Source organism: Chanodichthys erythropterus, chromosome 5 (genome assembly GCF_024489055.1).
Source record: "Chanodichthys erythropterus isolate Z2021 chromosome 5, ASM2448905v1, whole genome shotgun sequence".
NCBI lineage: Eukaryota > Metazoa > Chordata > Actinopteri > Cypriniformes > Xenocyprididae > Chanodichthys > Chanodichthys erythropterus.
Genome location: NC_090225.1, coordinates 35,107,394 through 35,133,044, shown reverse-complemented (window position 1 = coordinate 35,133,044; position 25,651 = coordinate 35,107,394). Strand labels below are relative to the sequence as shown.

The 25,651-nt window shown below is 37.1% G+C and overlaps 1 protein-coding gene across 1 annotated transcript; it reads right to left on the bottom strand.

Moving 5' to 3' along the window:
* Window positions 1-11,144: 11,144 nt before the first annotated feature.
* Window positions 11,145-25,651, bottom strand: slc25a28 (solute carrier family 25 member 28). Its single transcript, XM_067386971.1, has 4 exons — window positions 25,159-25,651; window positions 19,295-19,523; window positions 15,571-15,627; window positions 11,145-12,941 (listed from the first exon to the last, which is right to left on the bottom strand). Exons 1-4 carry the CDS (start codon window positions 25,522-25,524, stop codon window positions 12,403-12,405), a joined length of 1,191 nt encoding a protein of 396 aa, XP_067243072.1. The 5' UTR covers window positions 25,525-25,651; the 3' UTR covers window positions 11,145-12,402.

Genomic DNA, 25,651 nt, shown 5'->3' with positions numbered 1-25,651 from the left:
TTTTCAAGACTCCTGAAAAAGAAAAAGAAGAGAACTCCTACTTGTTCGTCAGCACAGAGAGATGGATTGGACAGGGGAGGTGTCAGCTGTAGGGAATGAAAACAAATGGAGTTGTGTGAGGGTCTGAAAGCAGATCTGTGATGGAAAACTGGGTAAACACAAGAGCTTCCTCAAAGCCTGCAGGCCTGCCAGTTACTGCTGTCAAAACTATAAGTGCGTCTCTCTGATTAATCATACGCCTTTCACCATGACTGCTAAGTGGTGCTATAACTAAAAACAAGATCAAGGCTTTTGTGGTCTGTTAATGCCAACATTTTCCCTATACATACCTGAGCGTCCCAGCAGAAACATCACCCAACAGAAGGCAATCCAAATAAATAATGGAAATCAAATTATATTAATCATACGCTACCGATAAAATGTTTGTGATCTGTAAAGAAGACTTTTTATGCTCATTAAGACTGCATTTTTTTTTATTTGATTAAAAATACTGTAAAATTATAGTACCGTAAAGTAATATTGTGAAATATATTTAAAATTTAAATGAGCTGTTTTCTGTTTTAATATATTTAAAATGTAATTTATTCCTGTAATGGCAAAGCTGAATTTTTTGCATCAGTCTTCAGTGTCACATGATCCTTCAGAAATCATTCGTATTAATATTATTATTATTAATATCAATGTTGAAAACAGTTGTACTGCATAATATTTTTGTGGAAACCATGACACATTTTTTTTCAGGATTCTTTGATTAATAACGGGTTTAAAACAGCATTTATTTGAATTAGAAATCTTTTGTAATATTATAAATTACTGTCACTTTGGATCAATTTAATGCATTCTTGCTGAATAAAAGACAGCAAATTTTAGAATGGTAGTGTATATTTGCTGTTGTTAAATAGACAATATAATATTAACTTGTATAAAATGGCTCTAGCTTCCAAAGATAAGTCATTCTTTGCATTATAACACTGATTTTACTGCCAGACTAAATAGTTTAGATTAGGGAAGACTGTGTGTGTTTACAGAGACACAAAGGTGGAGACCTCAGTAAAAGGCCATGAAGATGACCACCACGTCAAAGTTCACAGTCAAGTGGTCTCACAGTCACAGTCAGGTCTCCAGGGTCAACCAATGCACAAACACATCTGTAAAGGAAAAGCACAAGAGCAATTAGTATAAATCACAGCTGGAAATCCTGTTCCTTGAATGTTGGTAAAGGTTGTTGCAAAAGTGGCTGTTGTGGATAATTTAAATGGCACAGAAGGTTCTGGTTAATGTTAAGGAGGCCAAAACAACAAAACCCTGCAGCTGTCAGTTCAAATGATATGACAAGGTATCAGCTACAGATAGAAAGTCAGCCTCAGGCAGAGCGAACTTCATATCACACACACCTGAGTGGCCTCATTTCAGGTGAACAGCTCCATATTAAACAATCACATACTTCTTGCTAATGGTAAACATTAAAGGATTAGTCCACTTTCAAATAAAATTTTCCTGATAATTTGAAGAACGGTTGAAGGTCAAAATTACAGTTTCAGTGCAGCTTCAAAGGGCTTTAAACGATACCAGACGAGGAATAAGGGTCTCATTCTTCAAAACACTTACTCTGTATGTCCTACGCCTTCCCTATTCTACTTACGGAACGAATGCAGCGGCAGTTTAGTTTTTTTCCGTAAGTCGAATAGGGAAGGCGCAGGACATACAGCGTAAGCTTTTTGAAGAATACGGAAAGCGGAAGCACGTGCAAGGCGATCATTTGTGTTTATAAAGCATATACAGTTGTATTTTTTTCGAAAATGGCCAATGGTTTCTCTAGACAAGACCCTTATTCCTTGTCTGGTATCGTTTAAAGGTGCCCAAGAACGTTCTTTCACAAGATGTAATATAAGTCTAAGGTGTCTCCTGAATGTGTCTGTGAAGTTTCAGCTCAAAAAACCCCATAGATTTTTTTTAAATTAATTTTTTTAACTGCCTATTTTGGGGCACCATTAACAATGCACTGATTTACACTCGGCGCCGCCCCTTTAAGACGCGAGCTTCCTGCCACACGAGCTGTCGACTATATTACAGCGCATTTACAAAGTTCACACAGCTAATATAACCCTCAAATGGATCTTTACAAGATATTCGTCATGCATGCTGCATGCATGCTTCGAATTATGTGAGTAAAGTATTTATTTGGATGTTAAAAGTTTTATTCTGATTGAATTTGAGGCTGTCCTCCATGACTAACGGCTATTGCTACACTGTTGGAGAGATTTATAAAGAATGAAGTTGTGTTTATACATTATACAGACTGCAAGTGTTTAAAAATGAAAATAGTGACGACTCTTGTCTCCGTGAATACAGTAATAAACGATGGTAACTTTAACCTCATTTAACAGTACATTAGCAACATGCTAACGAAACTTTTAGAAAGACAATTTACAAATATAAGTAAAAATATCATGCTATCATGGATTATGTCAGTTATTATTGCTCCATCTGCCATTTTTCGCTGTTGTTCTTGCTTACCTAGTCTGATGATTCGGCTGTGTGCAGCTCCAGACTTTAATTGGCTGCCCTTGTCTAGGGTAAATTATCAGGAAAAATTTATTTGAAAATGGACTAATCCTTTAGGGTAAATTAAGTGTTTTTACTCTGTTAGTGAATTTTTTAAGTATCTGTACTTTATCAGAGCATTTTTACTACATGTAAAAGCGTCTTTTACTTTTCTACTGCACTACATTTCAGAAAAACATAGTTTTTTGTTATTTGGAACTGAAGAAATCAATAGATGCTCCGAGACGCAATATATGAACAAATCGTTCTTTTGAGCTATTTCTTTTCAATGACTCAGTTGAAACAGTTAGATGATTCATTCAACAGAAATTATTCATTTGTGAATTTGACTTATCCAGTTGCATTTTGTGAATGTAAAAGGTCTGCAAAGTTTTAAAGATCAAAGTGCTCAACAAATATAAATTATAAGGAGGCTTTTGCACTGGGTAGTAATAGGAACTGGCCACCAGGGCGATCCCACGATAACTATATTTTCCCCTAGGGCCATTTTCCTTTTTGCATTTGCACAGCCAATAGGATCTCTGAAGTGACATAAGCTGTCACTTGTCACTTTGACGGCACTGAGAATGCCAGAGCCCGAGCACACGGCACTCCCATTTTCCGTCTTCATTAGTTTATGATTATCTCACAGTCCTATCTAATACATTTTTAGATAGAACTTTTAAACACAGAAAGCAAATGGTATACTTAAAAGTTTTATAGCGTGTGGTCGCCAACTGAGCAAAAATACATAATCATATTTTTGCTTGGTCCCTTTTTTCCATGTTAGATTTCCTCCTTAGCGTAAAGGTTGAGAAGTGCCTGGACTTTGGCATCAGACCATCTATCGCTGTTTACCATGTTTGTGGAGTTTGTTCATGAAGCAAGTACATGTAAACTGTGTGCTTACACGGCTGTTTAAAAATGGTGAATGCCGATGTTTCCTATGGCATGTGTTTGGCAAATCGACATACACTTATGTCACTGATAATAGTGTTGGGGAAAGTTACTTTTAAAAGTAATCTATTACTCCCTTGAAAAGTAACTTTAAAAGTAATTTTTATGGAAAGTATTGTATTACGTTACTTTTTTCCCAGCTAGGCTTGATTGTTTTTTAACCCCTTCAGACAACAAAAAAGTTCTGTTGTTGGTAAATGTACAAGCGCAAAGTGATAAAGAAGAGTAAACGCATGCTCACATTGAGTCTAGAACTAACCCTCATGTTCACACAGCGCAAACAATGCCTCTTCACCTCACACCCAATTTATCTCAACATGAGGACAGGAGAGGTGTCATTCATAAATGGGAGAACATTTGAAAAAGTAACATTTTTGTAATTTTTGTAAATTTAAAAGTAATGCGTTACTTTACTAATTACTTGAAAAAAGTAATCTGATTACATAACTTGCATTACTTGAAATGCGTTACCCCCAACACTGGCTCATATTCTGCTGGGTTAGACCCTAATCTAAAGTGGCAGTTAATTTAGACCCCCATGTTATAACTAAAATCATTCCTAGTGGCACGAATTCGTCAAAAAGTGGGTACTTCTGCCAATAGTTATAGGAACTATGAAACCGCTCCTCTGGTGCGAAAGCCCCTATTGTCTCCTAAAAGAAAGAATCAATTCTGAACTGCCAAAGCGAGTCATCAGCAATTCCAGTCTCATTTCCTGTTACATACCTATATGTAACAATGTAAAAAAACTGGCTGCCCGCAAACAACATCTACTTTGACCTGCCCTCAAAAACTGTAGTCCTAGCCGAGATCTGGAAGAGATCAGTTTGTGTTGTCTAAAAGAGGCTATTTTCAAATCCACTTTGCATGCACTTCTAAAGAATGAGGACTCGCACTGGAATTGATATGGAAAAAATGTTGCCATCGTTCCTGTTCGTATTACTGTAGTGTATTCAAGTGCTGAGGAAGCCTCCGGAGCTGAAACTCAAATATGGTAATATTTCCAACACACGCTGTAAGTGGAAGACCAATCACAAAAGACTGGGCCATCTGACCAATCAGAGCAGGCTTGTGAAAAGGAGGGGTTTAGAGAGACTGAGTCTTTGAACTAACTGTTTTTAGACACTTTGAGAAATGAGGTGATGTGTAAACTATGAGAACATTAAAGTTTTTTTTTTTTTTCTTTTGTTTTTGGATGCATGTAAACCTATTGTAGGAGACGTCCAAAACAAAATTTGGAACATTTAAAATAGCATATTAAGGGAACTTTTACAACTCCCTGATTCAATTACCCCATCAGACCCAATCACAATTGATACTCTACTATATTTTAACAAAGCATAATATTATACTTTTTTAGTGCACTACATTTTAGAAAAACATAGTCTTCTTCATTATTTCAAACTGAAAAAAACAAAGAAAAGAAAAAATTAAGAGCCACTCCAAGTGTATTAATCTTTTCACCCAATTCTTTGCAATGACTCGGTTGAAGCAGATTTGAGAAATTTGACTCACCTGATTGCTCGCTCAAGTTTTACTTTACTACATTCCAAAGCATAATATCTTACTTTTTTAGAAAAAAAAACAAAACAAAACAAAAAACATGCTGTTTGTGATGCACCAAATAAATAAATTCCTTATGGGACAAAGCTCAGAAACAAAAACAAAACTCAGAGCTAAGAAAGCTAACTCCTAGTTATAATTGTAAGGGAATTATCACTAAAAGTTTAAACGTTTTCTTAGCTTCACTTTACATTTCATGTCCCATTTTTCGTGTTTTTTTTTAAGCTTTGATTGTGTTTATAGTGTGCAATATAACATGTGTTCATGTTTCGCGTGTAAAAAAACTGTATTTTTCACATAATTTACTTATCTGTATACCGCTGTTTCCACTGTCATAAAAACAGGCTGATGACTTCCTTGTTCTATGAAGTCCCTCCTTCAGAAAGACGTAACAAGTTCTGATTGTGCCAGCGGTTCCTGTGTTGTGATTCGACAGCAGCTTAGCGCATCTTGCCCGGAAAGGTCACGCCTCTTACCATAACGTGGAGATGCATGTGCTCAGTGTTATTGTAAACATGTCTTTAATTTTACCCTATCAATCTGAGCCGGAATCAGACCCGGTGATTGGACTGCGGGATGAAAATAACAGCGTTTCGACGACATGGCGACAAACACACTCTACAAACAGAACTCTTGTGTATTCCTGTGGGCAGAGGTTAGTCAAAAAACTGTTTTAGTGACATCATTAAAGAAGGAAGTAGAGGGATGTAGTCCAAACTGGCCGTTCGATGTAGGCGACTTCTGTTAAATAAAATATCTTGCTTGCCGTTGAACTTTGAGCTTTAAAATTGTACAGATTTTATTTATACTCTAACAACAACATTACACACTAACTAAAGTTTGAAACATGGGATCACGAAGAACGGGACCTTTAATAGATACTCTCACCTTTGTGAGCATTGTTTAGCATCTGAACTCAAATAATTCATGAATGCTCTTTTATATTCAAACATTATTTAGTTCAAACATAAAGTTGGTCTTTTTTTAAAGAAAACCCCCAGATTATTGCAGAAGGGAAACCAGCTTCAAAAAATGAACTTCTACAAAGGTTATACACAATAAAATCCCCAGAGTTAAATCAACTCTGCTCAGAGTACACTTGGTCCCTCTCTAAATAGTGTTAAAGTAACACTAAAACAGAGTTAAAGTTAATGAGATAAGCAATTAATAAGGCTGTTCTTGTGTTTCTCTTTTCTTTAGTGATTCTGCTTGTTAACAGCAGGTGTTCATCACTAATGCACAATCATCACTTAATTAATTGCTTAATTTCTCATTAACTTTAACTCTGCTTCAGTGTTATTTTAACACTATTTAGAGAGGGACCATATCTGAGCAGAGTTGATTTAACTCTGGAGATTTTGCTGTGTAGAAGTTAAATCATACTGTAAAACAAATGTACTGCGGTAAATATCAAAATATATATTTTACAAAATAATTTGGACTTTAAGTGTTAGAAAATCAAAGCCATATGTCTAACCAAGTTGTGTTCCAAATTTGAAGTTAATATCACCAAAACTGAGCCCGCTAAAAGTGTTTAAATAACCGTTCCCATTGTAAGGCAATGTCCAATTTCAGAACAGTTTTCACAGGGTGAATTTTGAGTGTTTAAGCTTTGATTCCTAATTTATGACTGCTTAAAGACCTTTGTGATATTTGTACATGAGTCACTCAAAGCTTGATCTCAACATCACTGAACAATTGTGGGGAAGAACACAACAACATGGAGTTTTACTGCAGGTCAATCCAGTGACTCATAAATAACTACAAAAATAAATGCTAAATACAGTTTTGGCTCAAAGAGCCATGGTGCTAGTAACACCAGTTGGGCCATTTAGTTGATCGAGATCTTGCTGAGTAAAAAACATGCTGAGCAACAAATGCAATAAAACTACTTCAAAGTGTGTGTGGTAAATTGATGGAGAAAAACCCAAACAAACAAGTGTCTCATGAGACATCCTCTACCAGGCTGTAAGGGCTCTTTATTAGAGTTCGAAAAAAAAGCAAACACTCCACTGTCTGTCAGCAGTCCAACGACTAAAGCAACACACACTTTCTTACATTTTCCCACTTAGGAAACTACTCCAAGTCCCTCTCTGACTCAGCTGATCAAACATCAGCCCAGGCACATGTTCTAAAACAACAATAACATCACCTAATTCCCTACAAATACCTCATTTACCATCTCTGACTCTTTAAAGAACTGCGTAGGGCCGATCACTGGATGGATCAGGAACCATAAACACCTCCTCATAATCCCTTACATACTCTGCTGAGGAAGCTCATCAGCACCATTGTGGGCAAGCTCGTGCGGGCCACCCGCGACACGGATGGGAGGAGAGACATAAACGAATGCTAGGGTGGGGTGAAACACACCATCACACACTCTCAGACATTCAAAGAGTGTTCATTAATGCTCCCTGTTTGAACAGATGTCTACCTGACAGAGTATACGTCTGGAGGAGCGAATAAAGACAAAAAAAAAAAAAAAAAAATCATGTTGCACCTGCAAATGAAACCAGCATCAAAACCACCCAGATTTTGTGTTTTGAATCCCACTTTGTACATCTGTTTACATTGATGCCCAATGTTCTCTTTGCTTGCAAGGAGCGTTAAATCCCATATTACTTTAAAAGAGAGAACAATGATGTCTAACTTCACTAGTAATATCAAGCCGGGTATACGGATTCATTCCAAAAGCAAATGATTCTTGAAAACAGGATAATAGTAAGTCAGTTGAAGGACATGAACCCACAGGCTGTGAGTGACGTTAGACCTGTGTATCTACTGAGGCATCCAAGGATAGAAAGGTTCACTCCAGACCTAATTTCCATGTCAGGTTTGTATTCAAATTTATTAAATTCTAGAAATGACAGACTAAAGACAACCTTGAAATTCTAAGGTTAATCCCAGAAAATAAACTGTGCAAAACCATCCAGATCAATCACCTACAGCTTACAGTTGAATTGAAACCAAGTACGGAATTGCATTGAGATAATTTCACCCTTTTCCCTTCGCCTGGATCAGGTCTAACTCAAAGTGAAGTCCATGTGCGGCTCCATTACACTCTTCCACCTGGCAGACTGACAGTCAAGTTCACGTTCAGCTGGCTGAGCCTGCGGCTCTCAGGGACTGATGGTTCTTCATCTGTCATCTGCTCTCTCTCATAGCTTTAGAGAAAAGTGAGGATTTTTTAACCCTATTATCAGCGGCATGCTGTTACCTAATAGTTTCATCATAAGGACAAGGACAAGGACAAAAAAAAAAAAAAAAAGGCATGCATAAAACACTTAAGATACACTTAAAAAAATCACAAATGCTATTGCATTATATGTAAACAAATCAATGGGCATTTATTTTAAACATTTTTAAGGAAACCATTTTCCTTATAATTTATATAATAATTTAAAATAGCTGTTTTCTATTTTAATATATTTTACAACATAATGTATTCCTGTTATGACAAAGCTGAATTTCTGGAATCATTATTCCGGTCTTCAGTGTCACATGATCCTTTAGAAATTATTCTAATATGCTAATGTGGTGCTCAATTATCAATAATGGTTTTTATTATCAATGCTGAAAACCGTTTTTAAGGCTTAATATTTTGGTGGAAATCAAATATCATGATATATTTTTTTTCCCAGGATTCTTTAAATGAACAGCATTTATTTGAAATATAGATTTTTGTCACTCTTGATTGTGTGTGTGTGTGTGTGTGTGTGTGTATATATATATATATATATATATATATATATACACACACACACACAAACGAAGATTTAGTCAGACACCTTGAACATTTAATTCATTATTACAGTTTATTCACTATATTTAAAAAACAAAAATGGTAATAAAATATGACAAGATCTCAGAGTTAAAATGAATTAATCTTAATTATTTCACATAACACTTAAGCAAAACATGGTCAGGTCAAATTGTCTGAATAATTTTTGGTCCCAAATTTATTTACTTATCAATTTTACTGGTAGTCCACTGTATGAAGAATTTTGGGGTATAATATGTCACAATTTGCTTTATTTTGCTATCCTCACTTACATAAATGAAATGTAATGTCCTGCACCCACTAGTAAAAAAATATAAAAAAATATATCTATAGTGTCTGAATATTTGTTTGTTGTTGTTTTTTTTGACTGTATATAGTTTATATATAATATATCAATTTCACCTGTGCTGACTTGGGACGTTCTGACTTCATCTACTAAACATTACAATGACACCAGGTGGTTGAATGCAAAACAAAAAAACTAAAATGCTCAGAAAAGTGAAGTTAGTTCTGATACATTTTAAGTGTCCACATTAGAGGCTGTTCACATAAAAAAGGAAACATTTAACCCCCTTGTCCAGACATTAGCATGCAGGTAAAGTGAGAGCTCCTTCATGTACACCCCTGGCAATTGTTCGGAAACTTGAAGTCAAAGGTCACATGTGCACCTGCATCTTAGACCAAACACTGAACTTGCCACCAACAGAGATCTTTCAACTCTTACGGCTTAGAGGCGCTACTCCTTCATTCCCGAGGACACCGGCAGAGGAATTCAACAATCCACACAGAGGAAATTTGGCAAAGTCATGTATCTAAATATACTAGATAGCTTTTTAGAAGGTAATGACTAACGTATGAGCATCCAAGGAAGAAATCAACAAGTTAACACATGCAACAAGTCTCTCAATATGTGAAGGGGAAAAATAAAGTACCCATGTACATGTACAGTAATGTACTTACAATGGAAATCAATGGTACAAACCGTTCCAGAAGATGTAAATAGTACCCATGTGTATTAAGCAGTTGTCAGTTGTTGTTGTTTTTTTTTTTTTTTATATTTGAGCTTTAATGGTGTCTAAATCGTAAAATCATATTTTAAGTACTGGGACTACTGTTCTAGGTGGATGTGTTAACATTTTAATCACTGTGGATGGATGTTTCTTAATATTAACCATAGTTTTATGATGATATATATTATCAAGTTCCTCCATACCAAACTCACTCATCCATGTCTTTATGGACCTTGCTTTGTGCACTGGTGCGCAGTCATGTTGGAACAGGAAGGGGTCATCCCCAAACTGTTCTCACAAAGTTGGGAGCATGAAATTGTCCAAAATGTCTTGGTATGCTGAAGCATTAAGAGTTCCTTTCACTGGAACTAAGAGGCCAAGCCCAACCCCTGAAAAACAACCCCACACCATAATCCCCCCTACCAAACTTTACACTTGGCACAATGCAGTCAGGCAAGTACCGTTCCCCTGGCAACCACCAAACCTAGACTCGTCTATCGGATTGCCAGACAGAGAAGCGTGATTCGACACTCCAGAGAACACGTCTCCACTGCTCTAGAGTCCAGTGGCTGCGTGCTTTACACAAATGCATCCAAGCGCTTTGCATTGCACTTGGTGATGTAAGGCTTGGATGCAGCTGCTCGGCCATAGAAACCCATTCCATGAAGCTCTCTACACACTGTTCTTGAGCTAATCTGAAGGCCACACAAAGTTTGGAGGTCTGTAGCTATTGACTCTGCAGAAAGATGGCGACTTCTGCGCTCTGTGTGCCTCAGCATGCGCTGACCCCGCTCTGATTTTACATGGCCTACCACTTCGTGGCTGAGTTGCTGTTGTTCCCAATTGCTTACACTTCATTATGATACCACTAACAGTTGACCATGGAATATTTAGTAGTGAGGAAATTTCACAAATGGATTTATTGCACAGGTGGCAACCTATCACGGTACCACGCTTGAATTCACTGAGCTCCTGAAAGCAACTCATTCTTTCACAAATGTTTGTAGAAGCAGTCTGCATGCCTAGGTGCTTGATTTTATACACCTTTTTGGCTATGGAAGTGATTGGAACATCTGAATTCAATGATTTGGAGGGGTGTCCCAATACTTTTGGCAATATAGCATGTGTGTGTAATATATATATATAAAATCTCTGAAGGATCTTGTGACACTGAAGACTGGAGCAATGATGCTGAAAATTCAATAATTTCAGAAATAAATTCAGAATATTATTTATACTGAATCTTTAATCGAATAAATGGAGTCTCATTGAGCATGAGACTTTTTTCAAAAACAAATACCAACCCCAAACTTTTTAAATGATATAGTGTGTGAACTCTTTCTTAACAAAACCAGTAAAGGAAACATTTTAACCCACATCATTTCCAAATTTAAATTACAGTTTACAAATAAATAATTGAAAATCACAGAGACATCAGCTTATGCAAGCCAGGGAAATTCCTGCACTGCTAATTTATTGAAAGCTGAGGAACAAAAAGGAACAGGGCAGTCAGATCTCAGTCAATAAAACTCTATACGTGTTCAACGGCCAGGTGTGTTTCAGCTGAAACTCTCAAACGCAAGAGCTCAAATTTTGTTAAGAGCAAACCAAAATACATTCCAATGTCCTTCAAGAAATAACTCAAACCAATTCATATTCATTTAATTACTCAGAATGGCCTCAACAGATAATGAATCTGAATGACACTCGCTGAATGATAAATGACACTCAGGTCATGTGATCTGCATGTGTAAGGCATTGTTGAATGGATAATACTAATGCTGACCAGAAAGGACTGGGTGTCTTTCTAAAGCCGTTATACGCAATCTATGTGGCATCCCCTAGAGACCTCAAAACTATTTCTAGAAGTTGTGGAGGGGCATTGATCTCCACCTGAATTTTTGGATCAACTGCAGGAACATTTCCCACAAGTGCTGACGAAAATGCCACTGCCAAATTCTACAAAAATACCTCTAACATATATATCTTTCATTATCTCTGAGTGCTATTCAGCCAGAGAAGGCAATAAATTACTGTACAGGTCTACATTCTGCCGTAAACTGATTTAAATGATATTTAAAATCCCAATTTGAATGTACAGATATGTCTTCAATTGTGCGTATCGATTTTGGCTGGGTATATAAAAAGTTGTTTCAGGTTTGCTCTTCTTGGGTAATGTTTAGATGAAAAAAGGAATTGGAGAAGTCTAGAGGCTCTAAAGCCCACCCACACATTTAAAGGACCGCCCCCTCATCAGCATATAAAGTCTGGAGAGGCCGCTGATGCCCTCTTGTGGGACTCACAAAGATGTTTTGTTTGGGCTGAGTGAACAAAAACTTGAGCCTTCACAGTGAAAACTTAGGTCATGATTATTAGCTAAATTATACAGCAAAGTATTAAATGCTGACTGAAAGGAAGTAAACAGACATGAGTGTTTGGACTCTATATGTGCGTATCATTTATTAAGTCAGTCCGTTTGCAGCTTCAGTGCTTAATCTGGTTGGTTATGCGAGAGAAAGCCAAGGTCTTGCCATCGACAAGCAGCTACTTCTCTCCGTCTCTCTGGATCCTGCGCTTCTCGTGCTGGTGTTTGGTGATAATGTACTTGAAGAACTCATAGACAGACCAGCTGATGGCAGTAGAGGGCATCTGGTATATGACCCTAGCCTGAACGCCTTTGAAGTAAGCAGGCAGGCCGCCAAGCCTATAGACAGTCCGGAAGGCATGGCCGAGGCCTGAGATGTGTCTTCCGCTCTGGCTGACAGAATCGATAGCCAGAGACTCCTGCGTGTTCAGCAGCGTCTTGCAAACGTCCAGTGGTGTTGTGGCGGCGGCGGCGATGGCACCCGCCAGCGCACCCGACACCATGTGGGAGGAGGGGTTGTATTGTCTTTGGGGGTTCAACAGCTCTTGCAGGTATTCGTAGGTCATGAAGTGCAATGCCTGGAACGGCACATTCATGGTGAGCTGCGTAGTGTAGCTGCGATAAAAGGCCAACGCCCCCTCCCGCTGCCACACGCAGCGCATACAGTCCAGAACGCCACGGTATGGCGAGTTATACATCTGCATCCTCTGCTTCACCACTGAATAAGGGAGGTCATCGCAGTCAGTCAGACAGGAAACAAAAGAGGACAGGAAGGGAAACATTAATCAAGTGCAAGAAGTCATGACTGAAATACAGTAGGCCCATCAAAGCAGAAATGTCTGTTTCATCCGGACATGAGCGGATCAAACAAACCTCCTGTCTGACCTACAGTCAAGCGGTCTGCAGGGAACAGACGAGGCGAAGGAGAGCAGGTGTCTACGCAAGGTCTCAGTCTGGCACCTGTGCTGATTAACCTTGAGCCTCAAGAGCGCAGACACAGACACTGCTGTCTGACTGAGACTCGGGCCACTGGGGGATTTCGGCTAATGCTACTGTTTCAACATCGCACAGCTGTTAATTAGAGCAAGGCCAATATGCTCCCACAAGGCTGTCTTTTGGAATGTTTTTTTTTTTTTTTTGAGTTTTTTTTTTGAGTTTTGTAGTGAAATCAGATCTTTTCTGCCACCTTCTGGCTGGGAGTGCACAGTGAACTACCAGACCAAGGGAGTCAAGGATTGCTGTTCAATTTGTGCATTATTTGGACCATCAATTGATCATCAAAATAGTTAGCTACAGTCCTACTAATTATAGCACAGGCCAGTTAGCTACATCATAGGGCTGGATGATTATGGCCTAAAATCAAAACCTTGATTAATTGAACAGTTTACCACGATTACGATTAATGAACGATTATTTGTTTCTGTTTTGTTTTTTTGCCCTCATAGTCTGCACAGACCCCAAAAGACATTTGCTCAAATAAAAAAAAAAAGTTATCTTTGTCCAAATGACATGAAACTTTGTAAAGTTGTTGATGTCGATGTTGATATTGAGGTTATGTTAGTGTAAAAAAAAAAAAAAAGGTCACACTCAGGGTCTTTGTGGTCTCCACAGACCCTAGGCAACAAAATGTAATTTTGTAACAAAATAATTGTTTTTTAAAAAACAAATGTAATTTTTCTGTTTATTAATGTTTTTACTTCATATTTGTGCAGTTTTTGGAGGATTTGTCATATCTTTTAAATTTATATAAATAAATAAATATTTTTTTTTTACACAGAAACAGATTATGTAAAATTCACTTTATAAAAGACCCACATTTCTAACTTTAATTCATGGGGATAACATGGATAATTTGACATGGTTTAGTGTAAGATTTTTGCCCATCTTTTGGAAAATGCAGTTTTAAAAGTAAAAAAATATATAACTTTTACCAGTAGACGGCTGCAGAGCTTTTTTTTTTCAATTGGATTCATATCTAAATGTTATTAAATCACAATTATGACAATAAAAAAAACAATAAATATTACTTTTTGTCAAAGTTTAGCATTTTTTTTTGTACTGAAAAAAATAAAAATATTTTTTGTCATTTTGAGGATAAATTTTGTCCAATTTTTTAAACTTTGACAAAAAGTAGATTTTATTGTTCTAATTGTGATTTCAGAAAATTTCGATATGAATCCAACTGAAAAATACTTGTGAAAATATGTCTTTCAGTCAGTCAAAAAGCACACTGCAAATAGTGGAGCTCTGCAGCCATCTACTGGTAAAAATGAGTTGTTTTAGTTTTATAACTGCATTTTCCAAAAGATGGGCAAAAATCATGCACTAAACCATGTCAAATTATCCATGTTATCCCCATGAATGAAAGTGAATTTTACATAAAAAGCTGTTTTTGTATAAAAACCTATTTAAAAAAAATATTTTGTTAAATTTATTTATATAAAAAAAAACAAAAAAAAACAAACAAGTATTTTGTTACAAAATTGCATTTTGTTGCCTGGGGTCTGTGGAGACCCCGAAGACCCTGAGTGTACTTCCCAAAAGAAGACCACACAAGGGTTAAAGGTGGGATATTTTTTCCTACTGAAAAAGTGATCTGACATAACAGCTCACTTTCAGCAGTTATTTTATCTATGGTTCGCAATATTTCTTACAGATTTCTGCTCGTTGTAATTCATATAAAGATAAATTAGCACAGTACCATTATGTAATGAGAGCGATTGCATTTGTGAATTAGTCATACCGTCTCTCTATTAAATGTGAAGCTGTGGGTTGTAAATAGTTACTTGAAAAGTAGAAAAATATATGCTATAATAATAGGTTTTGAGTTTCGAAGCTATTTTAGTGATAAATCACAGGACAGCGCTGACAATTACGTTCTGCGTTCCTCTCTGTGAGCGTGATCTTCACGTTTTGCGCAGCTACTGTTTGTATGAGTGTTTGTGCCACAATGCAGCTGTGCAAGCACGGTAACTCAATATAATAATACACATCTGATCGTCTAAATCGCTTGAATGTCTAAATTGGCAAACCGTAAAACACATACAACTGACAGTTTAGTGAAGGAGCAAGGCTCTCTGAGTTGACTCGGCGTTCACCTGCGTGTAGACTGGACGGGGCGGAGTCATGTGGCTACACACGCGGTATAATGTTTTTAAGGGGGAAGTATTAACAGGATTCAAAAAAAATTAAATAACCGACATGGGAAAATTACAAAAAGTACATATCCAAAAAAAAAAAAAAAAAAAAAAAAAAAAAAAAAAAAAAACACTTACTGAACTTAAACTTTTGAATGGTAGTGTATATTAAAATCTTTTTATAGGAATTCAAGATTAAAACAAATATACCTTCAGCTGGATTCATGGCAGCATCATGAAGCAATGTGGCAACACATCCAGCGGCCCCTGTAACACAGACCCTCAGACATTAGCACCAAAATTAGGGCATGAAAACACTGGACAGTCACCAGAATCAAAATACAACAATCAGATATACAGATGGATCAGATCACAGTTAAACAAAAACTGTTTAAAAACCTGAACAGCCACCAAATACCCCCTATGATTTAACAGAGAGATTAGGGATTGACTGGATAAACTCTGGGGAATGTGGAGTCAGGAGAAAAAGAGTCTTTTGTTCAGGATACTGGCATTTACTTCACTCATTATGTCTGTTTTTTTAACGGTAAAAAGTAAAAACTGCTGCTGCTGCTGCTGCTTTCTGCAAATACATCAAAATACAGAGATGCTAACAGGACATGAGGCATTTGCCTGCAAACCATGATCCAAAAAACAAAAAAAGTATCTTGATGTCAAATATTATTTTGACCCCTTATCTGTGTATTCTACTGGTAAACGGTAATATGCCAGCAGTTACTTACCACCCTTTCACCCTGACCTGGAGGAAAGAGAAAGAAAAGAGACACTACACAGCAACACCAACAATGACTTTTACCATGAACTCTGCAGTGTTGAGTCTAAGGCCGAGATTTACTAACAGCTTGCGCCAGCACAAACCCTCTTTTGCTGTTAAAAAACTACTGTCAGGATTTACTAAACACATGCTGTGAGAAATTAGCAATGAAAAGGCGTGGACACAGTTATACTTGTGCATGACCTTACTGCATATGCATTTGTAGGAGTTTCCATATTAGACAGTTAAATTTATGGGCAGAGTGTATTTAAAAGAATCATGCAATAAAATTTGCTAAGATTTACGGAAGTCAATTTACTGGTATTTTTGCCATTATTCACTGCCCCCCCAAAAAAGCATGTCTTAAAGGGCTAGTTCGCCCAAAAATTAAAACAGTCATCATTTACTCACCCTCATGTCTTTTCAAACCCATAAGACTTTTCATCTTAAAATAGAAATGAAGATATTTTAAATGAAATCTGAAAGATTTCTCTCCCTCCATTGACAGTCTGCGCAACTAACACATAGAGATCAAAATTAATCCATTTGAATAGAGTGGTTTAGTCCAAATTTTCTGAAGAGACACGATCGCTTTATATAATGAACATATTTAATTTAGGCTTTTATTCACATATAAACATTCATCAATTCATACATCAATTATGGTAAACGGAAGCTCAAGCATGCTTGCTTGACGTGCGAGAACCAGTGAGGTTCATTCTTGTGTGTTACGCAGCAAGTTTGAGCTTCCGCAAGAACCAATGAGGTTTGTACTCGCATGTCAAATAGGTTCGTTTGAGCTTCTGTTTATGTTCACTGATCATTGTTTATATGTGAATAAAAACCTAAATTCAATCTGTTCATCATATAAAGTGATCGAATCTCTTCAGAAAATGTGCACTAAACCACTCGATTCACAAAGATTAGTTTTACAAACTATTTAGGAACTTTTAGAAGCGACAAAGCATTAAGTCGCGTTTCCACCACAGGAACTTTCCCCAGGGTCTAGGGACTTTGGGGTGGTACTCGGTATGTTTCGACGGCAGAAACCAGGTTCTAAATGAAGTTCCGGGTAAAAATTTCCCCTTCAGAAAGCTCTCGAGGTAGTACTTTTTCAGATTTCATGAACTTTCGGGGGTGGGACCTGGGCGCTGAACATGCTGATTGGTTGAGTTCACACAGCATTTTTTTTAGTTAACTTTGCGCAGCATTTTAATTCAACCACCATTTTTAAATGTCTGTTGTGGTTAGCGCAGCGCAGAGTTGTTTGCCATTCTAATCAACAATAGAGTTTATAAAAACTATGACCAATGGACCAACGGAGAGGTTCAGGCTTTATTAACCTTATATGCCGAGGACAATATCCAGCAGGAACTGGAAAGTTGCACAGTCCTACTTCACCAGACTAATCTTCACGGTACTTTAGACTGTGATGGAAACTCAGACAGCAACAAGTCTGGGGAAAAAAAGTTCCTGGGACAAATTGTTCCAGGTAATTTTGGTGTAAGGCGGTTTTGTTTGGGTGGAATTTAAAATGTCCTCATTTAAAATGTCTTCATCTGTATTTCAAAGATGAACGAAACACGAGAATAAGTAGTTGATTTTTTTTTTTTTTTTTTCCATTTTTGAAAACTAACCCTTTAACACTTTAATTGCACCCGCACGTTTATTTGCTGTTTAGTAAATCTGGCCCTAAGGATGCTTTCACAATTGGTTTGATTGCCTGGTCCAAACCAGAGGTTGATTACCCCCCCTCCCCCAATGGACTGTGTTCGCATTATATTATTTGGGTCCAAACCATAGTGCATTTGCATCATCAAAGGAGCAGCTGTTTACCCCCGTTGCTTAGTAACGACAATGCAGATGGCGGCAAAATGCAAAGCACTGCTCACCACGTTTATATTTTAGTTTTTGAACCTTTGGGCTTGTTTTTAAAACATCAGCACATAACAGCACTTGCGTCTATCTGCCGCAAATGTAGTGCAAATATTCTAAAGAATGCGTGAGTCCAGCAGAAATGAGATATTCATTCTCTGCTTGCAGTGCATCAGTCAGGCTTGTCAGGAAAGTAAGTGAGATCACACCCAAACACACAAAATTTGTTTTATCGAATCATACATCATCAATAGCGGTTCATTTCCAAGATTTAGTACAATTGCGCATTCATATCAGCAGCAAACCGTACCAGAGTTCACATGAACCGTACCCTAGACCACCCTTTTATTGCGGAGTCAGGTACGGTTCGAGGCTGTGCACCCGAGTTCAGAAAACAGCATTCATGTCATCCAAATGAACTGAACTCCGATGTCACTTGAACCCAAGTGCTAGTGTGAAAGCACCCTAAGTCTAAATACCAATTACAACACAATTTGACAAATGCAATAATAAAATATAAATCCATCACTTATCAATAACCCAGTGTTCCATAACTCTGTATATAAAAGCTTAAATTACACCATATGGACATTCAGGTATGTCAGTTTAGATTGTCTAGTAACATTACATTAGGTCTAGCTTTTAAGGTAATTCCAATAAAGCTAATTAGTTACTTGGCTTATATGGTAAACACTGAGCATTAGAAATGTTGTTCAGATCAGTTTGTCCTAAAGTTTTGCATTACATTGCATTTGCACAGATTTGTCAGACTAATAATTCTACATGATGGTAAATCAAAATGATAAAAATCAAAAACAACAATTTAAGCAATTAAAAATATTATCCATAGCATGTTCAAAGATTAGCTACCCATATGATCTCCGCTTAGATTTATATCTGATGTCGTGATACCGGAGAGCGCCATTTTTGGTTATTTTGGGATTTGACATCACTAGAAAGATATTTTAAAGAGATCAACTGAGAAGACACAGGCAGATGTTTGAGAAACACCTGATTCATACAAAAACATAGCCAAATAACTTGCTCCAGAATGTTGTCCATTGCTGAACTTTAGTTACTCTTGACACTACCAACGCGTCTAATGTGTTAATATACAGTTCATTTGAAAAGGCAAACAATACATTTTTTAGATCTCAACTTAAAAAGACATTTACTGATTGACCTATGTAGAAATTCATGCCAACTAACAATCTACTCCGCATTGAATTGTGGGTGTGCTGGTGAGAGGAAATCAGCAGTGCTGATGGGCAGGAAAACTGGTACCGTTCGCCAAATGACTGTTTGCTCCTGGATGGATGATATCACTGAGGACCTTTTTCAACCTTTCGTAACAGGCGAAGTAAAGTGCGTGGGCAGGCCCCGCCCCTACAGCTGTAACATTCAGGCCCCTGATTGGCCTCCAGATTCCCTCTGTTCTCACAATTTGCCTCAAAGCGTCCATCACATTACGGTAGCGGGCAGCTGGCTCTGGCTGAAGGCTCTGCATGCGTGTCTGCAACAAAGAACAATTGTTTAAACTTACAAGCCCCCAGTATGTAGATTAAAGTATTAGTATAAAAACAGGTATTAAAAACAGATTTTTAATTCAGACCTGCTGATATTTTCATTGGTCCATGCAAAGAAAAGACAAATTATATTTTTAGCAACATATTTTAATATTTTTTTATTGAAAATGATCTTTTGATTTTTAAATGAAACAAAAAACAAATAACCTACAACAAATTATCTATACATTTAATCTGCAAAAATAGTTGGAATATATCTATAAATTTCCAATCCAATGTAGGATGGAAAACTAGTGAATTTCTTATTCGTTTCAACCCATTTTGATGCTTCCAAAACTACCATTCTCACAATTACAGCATAACTTATGTTAGCCATCTACAAAATACTACCTTGCTGACATTTAAATCAGCAGGACTTGCAACAATATTTATGTTTTTATACTTAATATTTCAGTATTTTTTCATAAATACTTTTACTTTTATTGGGGGTAGGGAGAATATCCCCCCTCGGTTGATATCCAGAATCGTCACGACCTTTCTCCCTTCTATCGATGGGCCCTGGGGGTGTGTCCCCAAATTTATTTATTTATTTTTCATTTATTATTCATATATTATCTTAGGCCTGCAAAAAAAGTGATTTCAATGCAACGCACACACACAAAAAACATGCGTAAAATTAAGTGTGAGAATTTATGACGTTTACAATTAAAGTAAATCAACTTAAATATTTAGACCATAAAAATAAAGCAAACATGACTGAATAAAGCCTTGCAAACAATGCATCACATTGCCAAGTCATTGGATCTGTAGACTAGAACTCAAGTTTGTAGCAATAAGGTCACACAGGGACTTAATCTAACCACCTAATCCTCTTTTCCTACAGCGCTACTGTATCACCTGATGTATATGAGAAACATGGATACAATTCAGTGCCTGGCTTGGCGGCCTCAACAGAAACATGGCTTTCAACAGGGGGAAAAAATGTATGAAGCCTGAGCCTGTAATTTACTTGGTAGTACAACGTGTTAAATGGGTTTACTTTGTGGCCTTGAACCTAAACAACTTTAAACTACCAAAAAAGCCATTTTTGAACTGACATGGTCAGATTTAGAGTAGCTGAAAAAGTTCAGAACAGCAGCTGCAATAGGGTGAAATTTGAGATGGCAGCTGTGGTTGCATGAGTAATATTATTCCTGTAAGGAAACAGTACTTCCATAAAAGGCCAGGGAAATAATTATTTCCCAATAAATGTGTGTAAATCATGTATAATCATGAGGAACTGCAACTTTCAACAGGAAGTTCCAAGATTTCTCTTAAAATGTTCAGGATTGCACAATAGACCGAGGCACAGAGGCTTGATCTGTAACAGTGCAAATCAGACAAGAGATCTTGAAATTATTAAGAAACACTATTAAGAGATTAAAGTATCCATCTTCAACAAAGAGTTTCCTTCCATAACTTTTTTTAGTCATTTGAGATTACTGGATAATTTTTTGAAAAAATTTAAAAATGTTTTATATTTTTATAGCTGAGCAGCATAAACAAACATTCAATAAACAAACCAACTTTCAAAAAAGGTGGATAAATAATATTATTTTAGGAAAGTAGAATTGTACTCATTTGTAGTAATTTACCAATTACATCTACCCTTTCCAATTATATGTTATATATTATATATAGATATATTGTGCTGAAATTATTATTATTGTTATTTTTTTTTTTTACAAATAAAGTCAAGTCAATGATGGACTGAACAGGTGCTGTTCATGTTCTAAACTTTGTCCTGATTCTCTTCTCTAAACAGGGGCAATGTGCAGTGTGTTCAGTGAATTGAATTTAACCTTTGGCTGAAGTGTACACAGAATCCCTCTACGTTTACCTTCTCTAATGACTCATACTGGTGTGAATAAACCTCAGCATGGAATTTACATGTTTTTGCAAAGAGAAAAAATCTAACAGGAAAATACTTTAACCAATTTTACTACTGATACATTTCGAAATTAAAATATTCAACAGAAAATGTGGTGCAAACTTGATTTAAAAAAACTGAATGCACCATAATAAGTCATCGCTGACAGGTAGATGGAGGTGGAGAGAATTTTACATTTTTGTAAAATGTGTGGGAGTTGGAGCATTGTGGCATTCTTCATGGAAGTGTATGGAAATTTAACAGAAAAAAAGACCTAAATGTAGACTAGGGCAAAGACATTATATATATATATATATATAGCAGTTAAAATATACAAAACAGATCTGTGTTTTCTAGATTCACAATGTGGACTGGCTAATTTAGTAGAGAACAGCTGTAACAGACATGATAAAGTGTCTTTGTCTCTAAAGAACCCTTCACTTCATCCTGACAAAAGCAGCTGAACACTCATACAGTACTTCATCAGTTTGCCAAAGGAATCCTGATCAGTGCATTCACAGACTCACTTAGGCAACATTCAGACTGCAGGTAAATGTGGCCCAAATACGATTTATTTATTTATTTACTGCTCATGTGTGACTCAGATCTGTTTTTCTCTTGTCATCGTGAACAGCACAACCCACATGCAAACTGATCTAATCAATTGCGATTTGGGCCACTTCCAGATGGCTATGTTCACACTGTCAGTCCAAATTTGATTATTCGTGCATCATACTGGAATCTGATCTAAATTTACTGTCCACACTGTATTGCAACTATTCGGATCTGATTTGCGTGTCCCAGGGCACCCTTTCGTTGTCTGGAATATCTGCATTGGTTTCTATGGCAATGACGTTGCGTTAGTAGGTATACACCAAAAACAACAAGAGCAGCAACATGGGGTTTGTAATACAGATGTTCTCTTGTTTACAACATGACAATGTGTATCCACTACGCTGGACTACTACATCTTCTGAGGCAGCGGCAGAAAGGTAGCAGTCTGGTATGTGCGGCTTTATTCTGTGCTGTCATCTCTGCCCATGTAAAAATTCAACACGTCTCCATTATATTGTCATTTTCTGCTTGACCGGCACTTTGCAACAACACAACCTTGTTTCTGCAGCAACAGCACGTTTCCTATAACCATGTCTGACATGATTACAACTTTACGTGGCGTGATAAAGTTACATAAACCATGCAAAATCCGATTAGAGCGGTCAGACTGAAACGGATTTCCAGAAATGCAATGTGAATGGGATTTCAAACCACATATGAATGTGGCTCAAAACGGATTAATAAATATCCAATTTCATGTGATTTTTTTGCCATTCACACACTTGCTAAATATGACCGGATTCCAATCGGATATACAGAAAAATTGGACAGTCTGAACGAGACTTTAGTGGTCCTAAATTCAATAGAGGTCAGATGTTTTGCAATGCGACCTCAGTCTGAACGGTCAAATCAGAATTCATGCCACTTTTACGTCACTCTAGATCAACATTCGGCACAATTCTGCGCTCATGGGAGTCAGATTTTACATACCTGAAGTTATCAGGACGGTTGCAAAAGGTAGTCAGTGGAAGAACAGTGATATATCAGAACTCATAAGTATTACAGTGACAGCTCTATATAAGCAAAATGTGAGGGTTCATATCATAAATGTTTAAAAACTTTGCTCTCTTTTTCGCATCCTCATCTTTTGTTTTTTATATTGCCTGTACATAAATTTGCTGGTTTCTGTGGCAGATCAGAATCATATAAATAAACGTGTGATAGCTTACTTTAATGACCTCCGTGTTTACTTCCGTATAACAGTGTGCTGCATGATGTCTCTTAATCATTCTTTTGTGCATGTGAAATATGATAATGGCCACATTTAAAACAACAATGTGAACAGTGACAAAAAAAATAAATAAAAAAAATCAGATCTGAGCAGTAAATCAGAATTCATCACTAAAGCTCGCAGTGTGAACTTGACAGTGACAGTGTCATGTTTAGGGAAATAATGGTATTGGAGTAGGAATTAGGGCTGGGTATTGACACAAATTTCACGATTTGATTCGATTCAATTTTGATTCACAAGCTTGTGCTTCGACTCAATTCAATTTGATATTGATTCATTTGGATATACAGCAGGTACAGTAAAGATAATCAAATAATGCTGTAAACTATCCGGGAACCCTGTCAGTTGGTACATTACTATAATATTAAAAGGTTCAAATGAACTGATTTGTATACAACATTTGAATTACATATAAGAAGCTTTTCTTTATAATAATGTTATAATAAAATAAACTTTTAATGACATAATTATGTTTCTGCTCTAATTCGTGTTTTTTAATATAAACATGGTGGCTGTCTTACAAAACTTTGCATGATGGATTTATTCAAACATATTTTATATACTGAGAAACAAGTAAAAATATAATGAATATATAATGGAGTACTTATATTTATCAAAATTAATTTTTCTATCTGTCTATCAAGTGAGGTAAATGTAAAGTCACATGACATTGTTTACACTTACACATATTGACTGACGTCTTTCCGTGGTTGAAAGACTGATTGAGCGATTACACAAGACATGATACGGATTTCGGTAAGCTGTGATGTTTCTTTCAACATACCTTCTGATGTTCATTTAGTTTTATTTCATGTAGTAATTAGTAGTAAAGAGGAAGAGATGATCAGTTCACACGCCACTTGAACTGATGTGTTATATCGGTCATGCCACGCTCTATTTATTACTTGAATTTGGTAATAAAATTGACAGAATTTGAAAGCTGAGACTGCTTCATATCAAAGGTAACAAAGAATAAGGATTTATGTGATGTGTTGAATGGGAGGCACGCTACAATGTTGTGTATGTTTATCAAATGAAAACAGCATACACTAAAGATCGATTCTTGGGATTTAAGAACTGATAACGGTTCATCAAAATAAGAATAGATTAAAATTGAGAAATGGATACTTTTAAACCCAGTCGCATTCTGAGTATCTGTCTAGTTACAGAACTATAGCATATCACGGATCTGCTGTGGTGCATATGTATGTATAAAAAAACATTACATATTATTTTAGTTACAGTACACTTTCTATGGTAACCTTCAACTTAAAAGACAATTAATTCTAAACAGACTGCATTTGAACTGCGATGCGCATGCGCACTAGCCCGGAGCAGCGTCATTAAGGTCATGTGGTTTAGGAGCAGTGAAGCCACGTGTGACCTTCCAATCTCATGTTCATGTTTCATAATGACACCTCGCAGATAGACAGGTACTACAAACACTCATAACCACAGGATGCAATCATATTACAACAACAAAAAAAAGAAGGAAGTTGTTGCAGGAATTACGTTACATGCTTGGGACTTTAGTTAGTCATTACCAGATTAGTCCAGACAGATCTTGTATGTTTGAGAGATTATAGGACTACAAATGATCATTACCATTAATAGCCACAAGGACGGTGAAGTGCAAAAGTTACATTTATATGTTTAAAAAAACTAAAAAAAAAAAAACTAAAAAAAAAACTAAAATATGAGAACGGAAGAGGGGAAATTATTGTCTGCAAAGTATGTAGACAGTAAATATACTGTCTGGAGTTCACACAAGGAAACTAAATCGACCTTGCCAGCTTGCTGGATCTTTCAAGGGCCTGCTGGTCACATCAGTCCTGTAATTTAATTCTTTATAAACTCATGTATTTACCTTCACACAATCAATAGGGAACATCAAGCAATGCTCCATGATTCCTGCCACTGCTCCTGCCAACATGTGCGTGCTGGTGGAGGCACCTTGGGGCAAACCCTCATAGTCCGGTTCCGATAAATCACTGGCCTCTTGGGAGCCATACAAATGTCCAACATGAAGCTCCGGTTCTCCTGCTATCCGAGGTGTCAAAGTGCCAACGAGACTTTCCGAAACACCCCAGAACCTGCCGCCGAGCCAGTGTATCTCCGCGCCCGCGGAAGCTCCGGCCACCGCGGCATCGCCGCCCGTTGTGTCCGCTGTCATCCGCCGCCTGCGCACAAAACCATCCGCTTCCATTTGCAGCACCCTGTCCTTTAAAATCATGCGTCCCACGCCCGACGTTTACGCGTTCAGTTCGGGCCTCTCCCGCCTGCGCACCGGGGAGAGGACGCGTCTCGTTCAGCGTGAACTGCGCAGCAGGAGGTGACCGACAGAACAGGCCGCGAGGGGA

Excerpts from the sequence above, each read along its gene's own strand:
- slc25a28 (XM_067386971.1), bottom strand. The coding sequence starts at position 25,524 with ATGATTTTAAAGGACAGGGTGCTGCAAATGGAAGCGGATGGTTTTGTG. Across the intron at positions 19,524-25,158 it reads TCCCTATTGATTGTGTGAAG|ACACGCATGCAGAGCCTTCA; the intron begins GTAAATACATGA and ends TCTTTGTTGCAG. Across the intron at positions 12,942-15,570 it reads TGCCATGAATCCAGCTGAAG|TGGTGAAGCAGAGGATGCAG; the intron begins GTATATTTGTTT and ends TCCCTTATTCAG.